The sequence below is a fragment of the Stenella coeruleoalba genome (genome assembly GCF_951394435.1).
Source record: "Stenella coeruleoalba genome assembly, chromosome: 5".
In the NCBI taxonomy this organism is placed as follows: domain Eukaryota; kingdom Metazoa; phylum Chordata; class Mammalia; order Artiodactyla; family Delphinidae; genus Stenella; species Stenella coeruleoalba.
In genome coordinates this window covers 40,725,603-40,744,606 of record NC_137150.1, presented here as the reverse complement: position 1 = coordinate 40,744,606, position 19,004 = coordinate 40,725,603, and the positions used below count along the sequence as shown (strand labels likewise).

Below are 19,004 nucleotides of genomic sequence, written 5' to 3'. Positions count from 1 at the left end.
AATAAGACCCTGTTGTCCAGAATTGAGAAACTTAGCAAGCAGTACAACATCAGAGTTCTATTACAGAATTTACTTTTAATCTTTTTTAAATCAACACTTAAGGGCTTCCTTGGTGGTGCAGTGGTTAAGAATCGCGTGACAATGCAGGGGACACGGGTTCTAGCCCTGGTCCGGGAAGATCCCACATGCCGCAGAGCAACTAAGCAACTAAGCCCGTGTGCCACAACTACTGAGCCTGTGCTCTAGAGCCTGCGAGCCACAACTACAGAGCCCTCATGCCACAACTACTGAAGCCCATGCGCCTAGAGCCTGTGCGCCGCGACAAGAGAAGCCACCGCAATGAGAAGCCCGCGCACCACAACGAAGAGTAGCCCCCGCTCGCCGCAACTAGAGAAAGCCCGTGCACAGCAACGAAGACCCACTGCAGCCCAAAATAAAATAAATAAATTTATTTTTAAAAAAACACTTAACATATAGATGTTCCATAAATGTTGCATTTTTAAAAAATTTATTTATTTATTTATTTTGGCTGTGTTGGGTCTTTGTTGCTGCACGCGGGCTTTCTCTAGTTGCGGTGCGCAGGCTTCTCATTGTGGTGGCTTCTCTTGTTTCAGAGCACAGGCTCTAGGCGCACAGGCTTCAGTAGTTGTGGCTCATGGGCTCAGTAGTTGTGGCACACGGGCTTAGTTGTTCCACGGCATGTGGGATCTTCCCAGACCAGGGCTCGAACCTGTGTCCTCTGCATTGACAGGTGGATTCTTAACCACTGTGCTACCAGGGAAGTCCAAATGTTGCGTTTTAATGCATCATTGTACAGACAAAATATATTGTTTTGGTTTTTAATGACTTACTTTAACTCAACTGATGTAACTTAATTAATGACTTCCATTGGAGCATTTTGACTAGTTTTACTAGAATTGATCCATTTAGTCAGTTTCGTTGATGTTTTTGAGATGGCTAGTTTAAAATTTGTAAATCTTTGGCTTTTAATTTGCTCCTTGGATTTGTTGAAATTTTAAAAGTCGTGTTTGGTTGAAGTCATGGTTAAGCTCTGGGAAGGAAGGCTTGCTTAAAGACACAGGCACATTCATTCATCCATTCAACAAATATTTGTGTGTGTTAAGTTCTGTGTGATACCCTGACTATTCAAGGAATAACATCCATACCTGTACTCGAGGAGTAGCTCACCTCTTTTGAGAGTACTGATATGTAAACAGATAATGTAATATCATACTTATTTAATGGCAAAGGTTATAATTGTGGAAGAATGAATAAAGAATAGAATAATGGTAAATTTTCAGATATGTCTGTACTTATTTCGGATGAGGCTAAACTGGTTAAAGTAAACTTCCTCTCTGGTGGAGTAACTTAAAAACATTAAAAAACCTTTTTTTAAATGAACAACAAAACATGTGTTGTTGTTTTTTTTCACCAAGAAGCACAAATATGAATTTGCTTTTTTCTGATTTTGGTACATATTGTTATTTTTTTATACATTATTTTCACTTATCCAAGTCAAAAGTAATTTATGTATACTTTTTCATATTCTGTATTCTATGAAAACTGTGTTAGCTACAATTTATTGCTTGGAATTATGAAAAAAAATAGAAAACCTTACCAGTATTGTGAAAGCACAAATAGTAATTAGTATTAAATAGTTTAATTAAATACACAAGACAGCTTATATATTGAAGAAATTTATGGCAAAAAACTATAACAAAAATAATGATAATAAAAAATAGAAAAAATAATACCCATAACCATAACATACAAAAAAATCAAATATTTTCATTTTCTGTGTGCCTTACAAGTCATTGAGCAGACATCTTTACATGATTATGATTACTATAAATATATATATTTTTTATATATCCTTTTATTTTTTAGTATTGACATTTACTTATTTTAGATCAATATTATATCTCAAAATATGAAAACAAAGTATAATTTCAGGGGCTTCCCTGGTGGCGCAATGGTTGAGAGTCCGCCTGCCGATGCAGGGGACACGGGTTCGTGCCCCGGTCCAGGAAGATCCCACATGCCGCAGAGCGGCTGGGCCCGTGAGCCATGGCCACTGAGCCTGCGCTCCAGAACGGGAGAGGCCGCAACAGTGAGAGGCCCGCGTACCGCAAAAAAAAACAAAAACAAAAACAAAACAAAACAAAACAAAGAAAGGATAATTTCAATAAAATAGGTTGGGGGAATGATAATGGCAGAGGCAGCATTTTTTTTTAATTGAGATAAAACATATACAGTGTCTTATGTGTACAGCTCAGTATTATTTATATATACAAGTACTGAAGAAACCATTGCCCATATTGATGTAGAACATTATCAACAACCCAGAAATTTCCTTTGTGCCTTCCCCCATCAGTTACCCCTCCACAGTAATTACTATTCTGACTTCTGTCATCACAGATCAGTTTTGATTGTTTTAACCTTTATATAAATGAAATCATATGGTATTTACACTTTTGTCTGACTTTTTCCATTCAACCATGTATCTGTGAGATTTATCCATGTTGTTGGGTATAGTGGCATAGTTTCTCAATCCTCTCAAATCTCCTCAGAAAGCAGAGAAAGGAAAAGACTATAACCAAAACCTACAGATAGCAAGCAACTACAGCAAAAGTGGGTGGTACTCTATCCCTACAAAACCCTAAATACAAGCGATTTTCCCAGAAGTACCATTGACAGGTATACATGGTAACAGCATCTGTGTATGAGGAAGCAGAGCAAAGGTAGCCAGGTTTCTAAGACCACAAGAAAAGAAGAACTCCCAAATCACCAACAAATACCTGAAAGTGAGACAGACCAATCTGAGAACAGCAGCTGAAACTGGAAAGAAATTTCTGTAGAATCCAATTCGGAGTAAGTGCAAGGGGATCATGACAGGATCTGACAGTGCTGGAGATGTCTGGGTCGAATGTACTCTTCAAACTAACAAATCAAGCTTCCTTTTGGGACAAAGCCCTGTACTGCAGAAATTGCTGAGATTAAAATCCAGTTTGATTAGAACAGATACAATTGAGCAAAGATGAGAATAGATCCAAATAAAATTGGAGAAGCAGAGAATGCTAGTCTCAAAAAATGGAGGCTTTTTTTTTTTTTTTTTAATCACTGTGAGAAAACAACAGAAGAGAGAGCTCTAGAGCTATCCTTCTGGAACATCCCTTCCTCCCCAAAGTACAGCAAAACCCATTTCACTTAAAAATGAGCAGAAGATCAGGATCACAGTCAAATCACATAATGTTGCCAAAGACAACAAAACCATGCCATAAACAGACAAGCACTGCAACCAGTTAATTCAAAAGAAGTTGAAGGATGTTTTAAAACCATGACAAAAGCTATTAAATAACCATATAAATCAGAATTAGAAAAACTAGGAAATGAGGTGACGGGAGAATGGGAGACTTTTAAGGAGAGGTGACAGAACTCAGGAGGGAATTATTTAAAAAAGGAAAAATTATTACAGAAATGAAGACCAAACTAGAAGGAGTATAAGAGCCAATGAACACAGTGGATGATGCCTTAAAATAAATAGAATGTAAAATGGAAGCAAGGAAATGGCAAAAGACATATAAAGTTTGATAGAAAGTGATAGATACAGAAGATTGGCAGAGAAAATCTGAAGTACATATAATAGGGATCTTTAAAGGAGAAGTCCAAGGCAATGAACAGAAAAATACTAAAAGCCACTATTCAAGAAAGATTTTCTCAGACCTAAGGGATCTGAAATTGATATTGAAAAGGCATACCAGATACCTAGGAAAATTGACCCAGATGGCCAACACCCAGATATACACTAATAAAACTGTAGGAGTTTAAAGAAGAAGAAATAAGTCCTGTGGGCATCCAAGGAAAAGAACAAGTCACTCATAAAGGGAGGAAAATCAGAATGCCGTCAGATTTTAATAGCGTCACCGTACAATGCTTAACATAGGATACTACAGCTATTCTGGCTTTTAAATATAAAGGTCATAAGCATACTGGTATAAACATGCAAGAACTCAAGGAATGTTATTCCCATGAGTCTTTCAAGGAGTCTACTGGAGAATTTTAGCTTCAGCTATAGCAATCTGGAAGTCACACGTATGGATATACAGAGTACGTAAAAACATATTGATCATACTATCAATAGCTATAAAAGGATATGTATATCCATATACTACAATAGATAATGTCTTCATATTGGACCTATTTGTATCACTACTCCTACCCCTGTCTTAGATAAATGCTGGTGCATGCACACACACACAGAGACACACACACAGCTGTGCACATACACACTTAGAATGAAGGAAGATATAAGGATAAAACATATAATTAAAAAATAATTATCAATATTGAGAAGGAGAGAATAGGAGAGAGAAAAGGGATAGAGGTTGGACTTCTTTGATTATACTTTGTTTTATATACTTTTTGGGTAAATTTAATTTTGATACCCTGTAAATATTTTACATAATTATAAAACAAAATTAAATTTTTAGAAAGCAATTCCTAAAACCAAAGTAAATGAAAAAAATGAGCCTAATTGTGTATTCAGTCATTTGTATACCTACCCGGAGAGGAGCTAATCCAAATGACTTTAAATGATTTGATTGTTCCTTGTGCTTACAGTAGAGACTCAACAGAAAATTGTCCTAAGACTTTGGAAAACATTTTGGCAGTTCCTCAAAATGTTAAACCACAAATCTGCCGTCAGATTTTAATAGCGTCACCGTACAATGCTTAACATAGGATACTATGTTACCACATAGTTACCACAGACACAGCAATTCCACTCCTAGGTATGTATACAAGAGAATTGAAAACATGTCTACACAGTAACCTATACACAGATGTTCATAGCAGCATTATTCATAATAGTAAAAAAAAGTTGAAAAACTCAAATGCCCATCAAATGATGAATGGAGAAACAAAATATGGTATATCCATACAATACTATATTGCTTGACTATAAAAAAGAATGACATACTGATGCATGCTACAACATGGATGAACCTTGAAAGCATTATGCTAAGTGAAAGAAGCCAGTCACAAAAGGCCACATAGTGTATTATTTCATTTACATGAAATGGCCAGAATAGAAAATGAAAGTAGATTAGTGGTTACCAGGAGCTTGGGGGTGAGGGTGGGGGGAATGGGAGTGTCTGCTAATGGGCATGTGTTTCTTTTTGTGGTGATAAACATGTTCTGAAAATAGTAGTGGTGATGGTTGCACAACTCTGACTACACTGAAAAAACTACTGAATTCTGTACTTTAAAAGGGCGAACTTTATAACGTGAAATATATCTCAATAAAGTTGTCATTTTTAAAAAAAGGGAAATAAGCGTAAGGGCAAAAGAATGAAAAAAATTTTTTAACTCTTTTGTAACTATTTGCTTGTGGTGTTGATGTTGTTATTCTGAGTATTTATATTGATGCTCTTAACAGCTGGGATTTTTGGCTAAGTGAAAGCAGATACTGAGGTAAGATTGGAGAGGGTAAATAAAAATCCTACAGTTCCTGGATTTGAAATGGAAGTATCAGTTTGAGTTATTGAAAAAATTTCCTAGTTCTGTCTATTAAAAAGGCCTAGAAAAGGCTTTAATGATCAGCTCAGTAACAGCGAGCACCCTTAGCACTTGTGGGGTTTTTTTCAGTACCATTTTCCGTATTTCCATAAAGTTCACCATGACTCACTGAAGAAAAGACTGATGCCAGGTGTGGGTCAGGAAATATAAAAATGGGACTGGAACATTTTGTCATTCATTGTACAAAGCCCGGGAAGTGATCAAAAACTACAGGGTTCTGTCAAAAAGATTAAAGAACCAACTGAAAGGGGATTCCACTGGCTAAAATTGGGCTAATTGGAGCACTGTATTTATAAAAACACATCAAATATGTTAAAATTAATGAGTTCTTGATACTAAACAGTAACATTTCTTGGTTACATTTGGAAGTTACAAGGGAACCAACTGAATGAATGAATGAATGAATCTTTATTTACCCATTATCCAATAATTATTAACTAATGGCTAATTCGTATCTCATCTATACCACCACCTACTTCTCCATGGCTCAGATCATTTAGAGCAAATCCCTGACATTACATCTTTTCATCACTAAATATTTCAGTATATATCACTGACACAAAGACTTCTTTTTTAACCTAACCTCAATACCATTATTAAACCTAAAAACAGTTAACAGTTAACAATTATCTACTGATAATATTGTCACTATTCAAATTTATATTTTTGAAAACTAATAATTAAGGGGAAATAATCAATTTATTCTGCCTTTGATATATGAACTGTATCCCAGGGTAACCAAATAGTTGAGGAGATGTTTCTTTTTGTAGCACTATTACAGCTAGTAAATGAAGAAAGAAGGATTGGAATATTACCATTTTGCAACTGTAAGTGAATTAGTCCTCCTAGGCAATGATTATCATCTGCTAACAGCATAAGAAGACATTCGGACATTAAATGCTTCCTGCTGGAAGTACACAACATCACTTATGAAGTTTTCTTGCCAAAAAAATCAAACCTGAATCTGATCAAGACTCTAGATCTAACTATCAATTAACAGGAAATAAAGGGGACAGACTAACATGTTAACACCATGAGAATACAGATGGTAAAATCCAGACTATGGGAAACAACAGGACATGATCCAGTTTCCTCAACCACAGAAAATTTCAAGGGAAAAGAACATGTGTAAGGGGAACTTATAGATCAAAAGAAATCTAAGAGACTTCGCAACCAATCAGAATGATTGTACCTTATTTGTATCTTAATTCCAACAAACTGAAGACAAAAAAGGACGATTTGAAAAAATTTGAACAGTGACTAGATACTATGATAATATTAAGGAGTTACTGTTAATTGTTTTTAGGTTTAATAATAGTATTGAGGTTGGGTTAAAAAATCTTTGTGTTTTTAGTGATATATGCCGACGTATTTTGTGATGAAATGATATGATGTGAGGGACTGCTCAAAATGATCTGGGCCGTGGTGGTAGTACACATGAGATAAGAATTACCTATTAGTTGATAATTGTTGGAAACTGGGTAATGGGGCTTCATTATACCAGCCATTCTCAAAGTGTGGTTGCTGGACCAGAAGCTTGAGCACCACCTGGGAACTTGTTAGAATGCAAACACTTTGGCCCCCACCCTAGATCTACTAAATCAGAGAAACTGGAGCCCAGCCATTTATTTTAACAATCCCTCTAGGTAATTCTAATACACATTAAAGTTTGAGAACCACTGCTTTATGTTATTCTTCCTATTACACTTTATGTTTGAAATTCTAATAAAAAGTTTCAAAGAAAAAAATTTGCTTGATGAATGTAAGAAAAATTTATACATAACAAAGAGAAGCTGGATTAGTGGATAAAACAAGGGTCATGTAATCTCAAGTGTTAGCAAATTCATTGGCTTGGTATTAACAGTGAGTCAGCAGCTAATGATAGTCTTAAAGAGAATCACAGATTTTGCTTTTCTCTTAGAACAGTGGTTCTACATTAAAATCACCTAGAGAACTTTTTTTTAAAATTAATTAATTTATTTATTTTTGGCTGCGTTGGGTCTTCGTTGCTGCACACGGGCTTTCTCTAGTTGCAGTAAGCGGAGCTACTCTTCTTTGCCGTGCGTGGGCTTCTCATTGAGGTGGCTTTTCTTGTTGCAGAGCATGGACTCTAGGCACGTGGGCTCAGTAGTTGTGGCTAACGGGCTCTAGAGCGCAGGCTCAGTAGTTGTGGCGTGCGGGCTTAGTTGCTCCATGGTACGTGGGATCTTCCCGGACCAGGGCTCGAACCCATGTCCCCTGCATTGGCAGCTGGATTCTTAACCACTGCGCCACCAGGGAAGCCCCCAGAGAACTTTTAAGAACATATCCAGACCCCACCCCAAGAAATTCTGGATTTATTTGGTTGTATTCCTGGTTTTCGGTAATTTTTTTGAAAAAGCTTCCCAGATGATTCTAATGTACAGAGTTGAGGACGAGTATCCTAACTTTATGATGCTTAAGAATCTCCTGAAGAGCTCATTAAAAGTTTCCTGAACAACCTAAATGTCCATTGATAGATGAATGGATAAAGAAGATGTGGTGTATATATATGCAATGGAATACTACTCAGCCATAAAAAAGAACTAAATAATGCCATTTGCAGCAACATGGATGCAACTAGAGATTATTATACTAATTGAAGTATGTCAGAAAGAGAAAGACAAATACCATATGAAATCACTTGTATGTGGAACCTAAAATACTGTATGATACAAATGAACCTATCTACAAAACAGAAATAGACTCACGGACATAGAGAACAGACTCGTGGTTGCCAAGGTGGTGGTGGCGGGGGGTTGGGGGAGGGATGGAGTGAGAGTTTGGGGTTAGCAGATGTAAGCTATTATATACAGGGTGGATAAACAGCAAGGTCCTACTGTATAGCACAGAGAACTATATTCAATATCCTATGATAAACAATAATGGAAAAGAATATTTAAAAAAGAATATTTATATGTATAACTGAATCACTTTCCTGTACAGCAGAAATTAACACAAGATTGTAAATCAACTATACTTCAATAAAAAAAATTTAAAAAGAAAAACAGACTAACAACAACAAAAAGTTTCCTGGTGCTCATCCACTAGAGGGTCAGATTCAATAGCATGGTGCGGGGCCTATTAATTTGCATTTCTAACAAGATCACAAGTGATGTAGATGGTGCTGGCCTGAGCACATTTTGAGTAACACTACCTTAAACAAAGGGATAGTTTGGTCAAAGAGATTAGCATAAATGAGAGGGATAGGTAAAAATTCATCTTCAGAGTTCTTGCTGCTAGCACCACTAAATTACATCCAGGGAGGCTGCTTCATTTCTTTCTAGTGGTTGGAAATGCAAATGTAAATCCAGTGTTCCATGGCTTATTTGGAGAAGAAAAGAGACTTGGAGCATTGAAAGTCTCTTTAAAAGCACAAATGATAAGCACAGGGAATGTAGCCAGTATTTTATAATAACTTTAAATGGAATATCATCTAAAAAAGTTTTGAATCTCTATATTGTACACCTGCAACTAATTTAATGTCGTAAATCAACTATACCTCAATTTTTCAAAAAAGGACAAATGATAAATCTGTCTGATTTGCCAATAAAAATTATTAACTTTACTGATTGGACAAAATATAACCCTGTCCCCTCAAATTTAGTAACTATTCAAGACTCCTTCTCTGATGATTTGCTTGTGCTTGTATTTTTTTTTTTATTACTAGAGTAATTGCAAAGAGGAAGAAATTTAATTTTTTAGAAGGTAAGAATTTAATATAACTTGGGTATCATGGTTCATGTGGACTCTGAAAGAAGTCAGAGGAATATAGGGTGATGATAATATCTAAAATTTCTTTTCATTTTCTCTTCTTAGTATCAGGCATGAGTTCTTAGATAAATATTTGTATGTTTAATTTGAGTAAGATTTTTCTGGGTGATTCAGTTCTTTGGGTATTTTTAAATCATGCTTTAAAGTAAATAGTTTAAAAATATGAATTTTATGTATATATGTTTATGCTGCTGATGAAGCAAAGCTTACAGTTTGTTCATTACCTTCTTCATAGTAACGTTATCATAGAGCCTTTTACTTAAGCAATAGTTAGAGATTTGAAGGGGGATGGGAAGGAGTTGAAAAAAAGTGTCAGTGGGTAGTAAGAGTCATACAGCCTTTTTATTGGATATGTGAACTTTTATTGGGAATTTAAAGTCTTGTTTTATAGTAGTGTGGATTAGTGAATTTTTCTATATTTTTTCTATTTTCTCCAAATTTTATGTCAGTGAGCCCATAGCTGATAATGAATATTAAAACAAACAAACAAAAAACCAATGTAGAACAAAAATAAATGCCCACCCAAGGGCAACAACAACAAAAAATCAAGACTTAATTTGACTGTAGTCTGTAAGGTTAAAAGAATGGAAAGAGACTATAAATAAATTTAGTCAAATAAATAAATCATCCTCCTAGTAAATATGTATGTTTCATCTGAAAGAATGAAAGAAAATGCATATAATACCATCTTTGAAAAAGTTTTTTTTTCTTACTGTCTTATTTGCACACACACATAAGAATCTCCTTTTTCCAGGTGATGCTTATTGATATTGCTAGATTGCTTTCTCAGATAGATTCTAGAAGAGGTTATACTTAACTGCACTGTGAGAAAAAGAAAAATATCTATTTACTTGTACTTTCATGGTTTAAGATATGTGTTTTAGAGGTGTTTTAGTTACATTGTGTGTTTAGTTTCAATTTCTAGTGACACTATAGAAATATTGTAACAGATTTTTAGATGTGTGGACTATAGAGATCCTTATGAATTAATAGTAAGATGTCTGTTTTTTTCCTACATAATCTTTGTATTTACCTGTTTAGTATTAACTGCTTAAAATTAAATGAAAATCAAAATGGTGTGGGTGTTTTGCAGTTCTTGAGTGATTTCATACTCTTTTATCATATTATGTATTCTACTGTATACTTTAAAAATCACATCTATATCTTCCATTTCAGTATGCTATCATTTTATTAAGAAAATATTTCTAAATAATTCTAGAATAAAGACACATTCTTTAAAAAAAGTCATCCTAGTATGTTAACATATGCTCAATTTGAAACTTCTCTAAAATGTTTTTGAAATAAATTAATTCTATTCTTGTTCTTTCTTCCCCAGTGGTCATATGCTTTAGAAAAGCCCAACACTGGCAGCATATTTAATATCACATGGTCAATTGATGGCACCCAGATCGCTGGAGCCTGTGGAAATGGACATGTTGTTTTTGCACATGTGGTGGAGCAACGTTGGGAGTGGAAAGATTTTCAAGTAACATTAACTAAAAGAAGGACCATGCAGGTATAATTATGTTTCAGGTTGATTAAATCTTCTTCTTTTCACATTAGTTTACAATACAGAAAATGGAATTATCTTCATTAATTATATTTAAATCAGGTTTATAAAGATTCAGTCATACTAGAAATATTTTAACTATACCATTAGTGACTTTTTCATGACATAAAATAAGAACCTTTCACTGACGTAGAATATGAGTGCCCACAGGTACTGAAATTATGGTGTTGAGGCAGGAATGAAATTGAGGCCCCCTAAACCCGAGTTTCTCTGCCAAGTTTATGGTTAACCTCTCTATCCAAAACATTATTCCCTTTCTTGTCCCTCACCTGTTCCCCTCAAGGTTCAGGAGTATCAAAGAAAAGAGGGGATTAAAACTGAGCAGGACCCAATGGGGCCCTCCCTGGTACAAAAGCCCATATCTTTGAGTTGTTCTACAGAAACTAAGACCCCAACCCAGCTGGAGGATGGTGACTGCATGCTTGACCACAAGCATGTAGACCCCAGACTGGTTGGAATAAGAAGGTTGAGATTCCAGAAACATCACCCTGTTACCTCACCACCAACCAATCAGAAGAAAATCACATACCCTGCAGCCCTCACCCCAAATCTTACCTTTTAAAGCTCTTCCCAAAACTGTCGGGGAGTTTGGGCCTTTTGAGCATGAGCTGCCCTTTCTCCTTGCTTAGACCTTGCAATAAACTTTTCTGTGCTCCAGACTTCAATGTCTTGGTTTGTTTGGCCTCACTGTGCCTCCGGCACATGAACTTGGGTTTGACAACAGGGATAGTGAAACTTGAAGCATTGAGGGAATATGTGGATTCAGTTGAGGAAGAAGGAAGGAAGCTGTAACAAGTTAGATTTAACTGCTGGAGCTGACCTCAAGGCAGCCGTAATAACCTGCTGATCACTGTCAGGGTTACATTATTTTATTTATTTATAATTGTATGAGTTTATTTAACCTGATTAAAAAATATTTTTTCCCCTTTTAAGAATTACCTAAGACAAGCTAAAATGGGAAAAAGTTAGTTGATGAAAGTTAGGAGGAGTGGCCAAAGACAATGTGTTGATGGCAAACTCTCTCCCAAAGGAAAGGGAACTCTATCTTCTTCCTTTCTTTCTCCTGTCCATAGCAGTTGCCTCTATCTTCAGTATTCCGAATTCAGATGATTATAATTACTATAAAAATTTGAGGGACTTTCCTGGCAGTCCAGTGGCTAAGATTTCGCCTTCCATTGTGGGGGGGTGAGGGTTCCATCCCTGGTTGGGCGCAGGGAGCTAAGATCCCACATGCCTTGCGGCCAAAAAACCAAAACATAAAACAGAAGCAGTATTGTAACAAATTCAATAAAGATGCTAAAAATGATCCACATCAAAAAAAAAAAATCTTTGAAAAAAAATTTGGAAGCATGTATCTTGTGATTTCTTGGATGTGTCTGTTCAGGTATTCTTTAGACTAAGTTCCAGATTTTCACAGACAATCTGGATAATGGTCACCAGATTGATAATAATTAGGTACCTTATACATTTTCTTTGTTCTACTTTTTTTTTTTTTAAATTTTGGCGGCACCTTGTAGCATGCAGGATCTTATTTCCCCGACCAGGGATTGAACCTGGGCCCCCTGCAGTGTGCGGAGTCTTAACCACTGGCCAGCCAGGGAAGTCCCTCTACTTTCTTATTTAAAAAATTTTAAACTTATTATGGATAATTTAAGCCACACAAAAATAGAAAGAATAGTATAATGAATCTCTATGTACTCATCTCCCAGCCCTAACAGCCATCAACCCATGATCAAACCTGCCCCATCCATGTCCATATCTACTTTCCCCCTCCCCCAGTTATTTTGAAGCAAATTCAGGTATCATTTCAGCTGTGAAGTTTTCAATATATACAGCTAAAAGAGAAGGACTCTTTTTAACATACCCACAATACCATTATCATACATTAAAAATGATAATAATTCCTTAATGTTATCAAATATCCAAGAAGTGTTCAAATTTTCGATTGTTTCCACCATGTCACATTTTTAAAAGTTTGTTTGTTTGAATCAGAATCCAGAATGGTTTACATGTTGCTATTGGTTGATATATCTTTTAAGTCTCTTTTAGTCTGTGGATTCCCCTTCCATCTCTATTTTACCCCCTGTGGTTTATTTGTTGAAACCAAATTGTTTGTCTAGCCCCACAGCGTGGACATTGCTAATTGTATCCCCATGGTGTGGTTTGACATACTTCTCTGTCTTTTGTATTTCTTGTAAATGAGTGTTTGGATCTAGGTGATGGTGTAAGTATATATTTTTGTTAGTCAACTTGGGAACCAAAACATTATTTATAGTATTGTGTCTATGACAAAGAATGCATTGTGAGTTCTAATCAGCTGATTTGGGGACACACTTTTACTCATGTAGTGCTTGGTGGCTAGCTAATATAGTATTGTCTTAATTTCAGAAATGCCCCAAGATGAGAATATATTTAAAAAGAGAAGTTTTTCTTTCATAATAAAAAGGAATCATCCTAGAATTAGAGGATTTTTACGTAAGATAAGATGAACAGTGGAGGTTCTTAAATAGCTTATCTAATCCAAATTGTCTTTATACTTAAAGTAATGTTTGCAAATAATCTTTCAAAATTTTAGGACTAGAATAGTATTTTTATTTTTGTAAAGGAGTCTTACTCTCTCAGTGATTATAAGACATTTGTATTGCATTTTTGCTAAGCTGGGTCTATTCATAGTTTTTTCTTAGAACAATTTCATTTATTCAATGCCCTACTTGCCAGGCATTGAGCTAGGCAATGGGAAGTACAGCTGTGAATAAGACAGGTTTGGTTCCTGTTCTCATGGGACCTCCTAGATTAATATGTTGAAAATCTTTTGTTTTTTCATAAATTCATCTCAAATTAATTGAATGAAGGTAAAGAATAAAGAAACAAAAGAAATTTATTGGTCCATGTGAAGTCAAGAGGTGGGACTGATGAGGCTGTACTGGATCCAGAGGCTTAAATAAGATCAACAGGAGTTCCATCATATCTCTTCCTCAACGGTCCTTTTTTCTGTATTGGCTTCATTTTCACAAATGCTGTCTCTCTTTTGAGGCCTTGGTAGCTCCAGGCTTCCATTCTACCAACTTCAAGTCCGACAGAAAGAGTGCTTTCCCCTCCAGCCCCTTAGTAATTACAGCAGAGGTCTCAGCATTGGATCTCATGTGCCAAGTCTGGGTCAAGTATGTTTCGTTGGGAGGTGGAGGGAATGATGAGTCAACCCCATGTAAACCACTTAGTCACTTAGAATAATAGGCGGAATGGTTTCCCAAAGGAAAACCAAAGCATATTTACCAGAAAAGATAGCATTTGATTCTGGGCAGACAGAAACCAACAGATATCCACTATAGTCTATCTTTTTTGGCTGTTTAGCAACCATAACTGTATTAGTTACCGATGGCTACATAATAAATCACCTGAAAACTTAGTGACTTAAAACAGCAACACTTATTATCTCTCAGTTTCTGTGGGTCAAGAATCCAGGCATGGCTTAGCTGGGGTTTCTGGCTCATAGTTTCTCACAAGGCTGCAGTCAAGGTGTTGGCCAGGGCTTAGTGGCACCTGAAGGCTCAGCTGGGGAGGATTGGCTTCCAAGCTCACTGATAAGGTTGTTGGCAAGATTCCATTTATCAACGTCTGTTGAATTGAGGGCAGTTGACTGGAGGCCACCCTCAGTTCCTTGCATGTAGCCTCTTCACAGGGCAGCTCACAACTTGGCAGCTTTGTCAGAGCAGTTACGAAGGGCACAGAGAGTGTGAGCAAGACGTAAGTCACAGTCTTTTATAACCTGAACTCAGAAGTGTCATCTCATCACTTTAGCCTATTTCTGTTCACTGGAAGCAAGCTACAAGGTCCAGTCTACACACAGTGGAGAGACTTACATAAGGATGTGAATATGAGGATATAGAAATCACTAATCCCCTTACAATCTACTCACCACGCATACTTTCCCTTATTCACATGTATGTATAATTCAGAAATGCACTACTTAACTTTGCAGCTATTCTATATGCAACTGAAAACAAACCCATCCCCTCTCTAAAAGTCGATAACCTAGACTAATCCAGTCATTCCAGCTCCAACTCTCTGGTCTGGAAAACTATAAATAAACTCAAATTTTAATATTCTTCTCTCCCCCATATTCCCAGTTGATAATGACGAAGGGAAAACAGGGCGGCTGCAATGAAAACAATTTGGAAAATGGGAGAAGGGAAAACAACGCACTGTGATTACCAGGTTCCTAGCAAAAACCCAGCTGGCCAGGAATATCTTGAGAACTCTTTTTCTTAGCAATAAAGTTAGTTGCTTGGTTAATTTGGCAACTCTAGATTGCCTTCCTGGGAAGTTTCCCACTTGGGAGGATTCCCTTACTGGGGTCCGTACATTTTAGCAGCCCACTTAGCGTTGTTGTGAGGTGCAGCCACAGATTGCTATAGGGACAACAATCACAACTTTTTGTTTGCCTGGTTTAGAGTTTTACAGTTTTCTCAGAAGCTTGGTAGACTTGGTTGACTTGTGTTTTGTTAACTCAGAAACCAGAGATCATGTTGAGTCCTAATTATTAAATCCAGACCTTGACCTGGCAGTTGCTACCTGGCAATAGGCTTCATTGCCCTACCTGTCTCTCTGGACCTCAGCTTTTATATGATACAGTAACCTAGAGTGAGACGGTTTCTTAAGTTGTCCCTTGTCTCCAGGCTGAATCCCAGTGGATGATTCTTTCCAAAAGGGATAGTTGATCTCTTTGCTGGGAGGAAGTGCCTAGGAGGGAGAGGGTACAGGTGGAGGAGATGAGGCATTCCTCAGGTCTCAAGTTTACCGTTTTCTCTTTCCTGCCTCTCTCACTTTAGCATGGGGCACAGCTTTGGCTTTTAATTGTTGCCATAATTCAAGATTATTTGATTCTTAGTCACTCTATCTCCTGTAAAGATAAGAGTTAAAGAAAGAGTGATTTTGATGATTAAATGAGATAATGTATGTAAAGCAAAGATAAATGGTAGCCATTGCTATGGCTATATCTATGTTTAGGATTAAATGAGTATTTGGAAGTGTAGAAACAGAATTTTTGGACTTATGTCAGTCTGAGAAGTCTAAATATTGTGGTCAGATAGAAGTATTAGGTGATACAAGTATGAACAGGTTAGTCCTGAAGCTGCCCTGAATTGAACAGAGTAAATGGGTGCATTTTAAAATTCAGCACAGGACATTTCTGATGTTGGATTTACCATAGCTTTGAAATTATAACAGCAATTATCAGTGTGTCTTTTGTTTATTATCATGGCCAGGATGTTTTATTCCTGTTCTAGTGTTCCAGATTCACAAAAAATAGAATTGCCCCATGTGAAGCTTTAGGCCAATATGAATTTTAAGAAGTCTGCCTATAATTTGAGTAATGACAGAGGATTATACATCGGATTTTATAAATATTGAATTTTCCTAAACCTGTGTTAACAGCCAGTTTATTTCACTGGGTATCATGTTGCTATAAAGAAATGACCATATAACTTCCTTTAGAAAATTCTGTTTCATTCCATTAGCTTTAAAATGCTTCTGGGAGAGGATGGCATTTTGGACCTCTTAAAAAGTCTCTGGGAGCTCAGGCTTCTGGTGAAAATGGTATCATAAGTTCATACTTGGAAGGATGAGACATACATTTGGCTCTAAAGAGATCAATAATTTATGAAATGCATTTTTAAAAGAGACTTATCTGGATTCAAAAATAGGATAAACATCTCTGTGGACCAGAAGTGGAACAAAAATGCAGAGTGTGGAGGGAAGCCTCCAACCTGCTTGACTCCTGGTCCAGAAGCAGGGAGGCAAAGGCAACGCAGAGAGGGGCTCCTATAGGCTGATGGACCTGAAAGGACTCAAAGTGAGACAAGTGGCCTGATCCAGTCTCTGTCTGAAATCAGAGCATGGGGTCTGTGGTGTAGCTCTCTTCTCCCCTCCCTGAAAGACAAACCTAGAACAGCCTGGGATTTAAAGAGAGACTCACAGGTTCACCACCTACAGTCATGGTTTGCTCAATTCTAGGGGGCCCATCACTTAGACCTAGAGTTGTGCCGTGCACAACCTGCAGCATGTACCTGTGGCCTTGCAGACAGAGCTCAGCCTTATCACTGAAAGTACACTTCACATTTTTATGAAAAAAAAGTAAAAAACCTGCTGACTCCTGAGACCAGTGTTTCTCCTACAGCCTTCTTAAGTAGAGGTGTTTTTCTTCTTTATGTCAAGTATTACTGGGTCTGGGGGTCGGGTAGTTGTCTCCTTACCCCTCATTGCTGATTCCAGACCACAATAACTTCTTCTTCCCTAAAGAACTCCAGCTCCTTTGAAGCACCTGCCATCGGACTACTCCCCTTCTGCAGTCATTTCCCCCACTCTTGGAAGAATGAAGCAAACCTATCAGTGTTTTTTTCTTTACCACTAGTCCTGGCAACACTCTTTTTGATTAAGACTTTAAAAAAAAGTCTAAAAGGTAGGAACTAGGGCTTCCCTGGTGGCGCAGTGGTTGAGAGTCCGCCTGCCGATGCAGGAGACACGGGTTCGTGCCCCAGTCCGGGAAGATCCCACATGCCGCGGAGCGGCTGGGCCCGTGAGCCATGGCTGCTGAGCCTGCGCGTCCGGAGCCTGTGCTCTGCAACAGGAGAGGCCACAACAGTGAGAGACCCGCGTACCGAAAAAAAAAACAAAAACGTAGGAACTATTTTTATTTTAACATAATCATAGTGATATCTCACATTTCTCCAGTTGTCTCCTAAGTCTGTCTACAGTAACAGGTCCCATTTCTCCCATTATTTTTCCTCTCTCTCTCTCTCTCTCTCTCCCTATATATATATATATTTTTAAACATTTTTATTGGAGTATAATTGCTTTACAATGGTGTGTTAGTTTCTGCTGTATAACAAAGTGAAGCAGCTGTACATATACATATATCCCCATATCTCCTCCCTCTTGCGTCTCCCTCCCACACTCCCTATCCCACCCCTCTAGGTGGTCACAAAGCACCGAGCTGATCTCCCTGCGCTATGCGGCTGCTTCCCACTAGCCATCCATTTTACATTTCGTAGTGTGTATATGTCAATGCTACTTTCTCACTTCGTCCCAGCTTACCCTTTCCCCCTCCCCGTGTCCTCAAGTCCATTCTCTACATCTGTGTCTTTATTCCTGTCCGGCCCCTAGGTTCTTCAGAACCTTTTTTTTTTTTAGATTCCATATATATGTGTTAGCATACGGTATTTGTTTTTCTCTTTCTGACTTACTTCACTCTGTATGACAGACTCTAGGTCCATCCACCTCACTACAAATAACTCAATTTCGTTTCTTTTTACGGCTGAGTAATATTCCATTGTATATATGTGCCACATCTTCTTTATCCATTCATCTGTCGATGGACTCTTAGGTTGCTTCCATGTCCTGGAGATTGTAAATAGAGCTGCAGTGAACATTGTGGTACATGTCAATATATATTTTTATAGTTAGTCGGTTTGTACCAGGAACAAAGTCCCATATTGCATTTAATTTGTCTCTTCAATCTTTTAAAATCTGGAACAATTCCTCCTCCTTATTTATTTATTTGTTTGTTTACAAAACCAGGTCATTTGTTCTGTTGAATTTCCTACATTTTCCTGTTTGCATCCCTGTGGTATGATTACATTTAACATGTACATCTAGCCCCTGGATTTCCTGTAGACTGCTTATTAGATATAGAGCCTTGATAAATATAAAGAATACTTTGTGGGCGATGCTGTACACTTCCTGTTGTGAGACACATGTCTGCTTATCTCTCTTTTAATGATGAGATTTATCAGTGTGTTCACGTGTTATAAGTCTGATTCATATGTCAGATAGTTTCCCATTAGGCTTTTACTTTAATATTTTTAGCAGCCATGGATGGTACTTGTTTAGAACCATGTTTCATCAGGAGTTGCATCTTGTAATTCTATCATTCCTTCTGCATTTATTAGCTAGAATTCTTCTGTAAAAGACTTTGCCTAATCAACTATTTGTTACTCTGAAGTGAGACAAATTCTGAATTATTTTCCTTTATTTACCAGTTTTCAAATGGCGAATTGGTTTCCTGGTA

The 19,004-nt window shown here is 37.1% G+C and overlaps 1 protein-coding gene across 4 annotated transcripts in view; it reads left to right on the top strand.

Annotated features, from left to right (window-relative positions):
* The window catches only part of IFT80 (intraflagellar transport 80), a 106,067-nt gene that overhangs the window by 52,191 nt on the left and 34,872 nt on the right, over positions 1-19,004 (top strand). For all 4 annotated transcript variants that reach the window (XM_079921678.1, XM_079921681.1, XM_079921679.1 and 1 more), the window contains one exon: positions 10,706-10,885. In XM_079921678.1, coding sequence (XP_079777804.1) covers positions 10,706-10,885 — 180 coding nt within the window. The remainder of the gene's footprint in view (positions 1-10,705; positions 10,886-19,004) is intronic.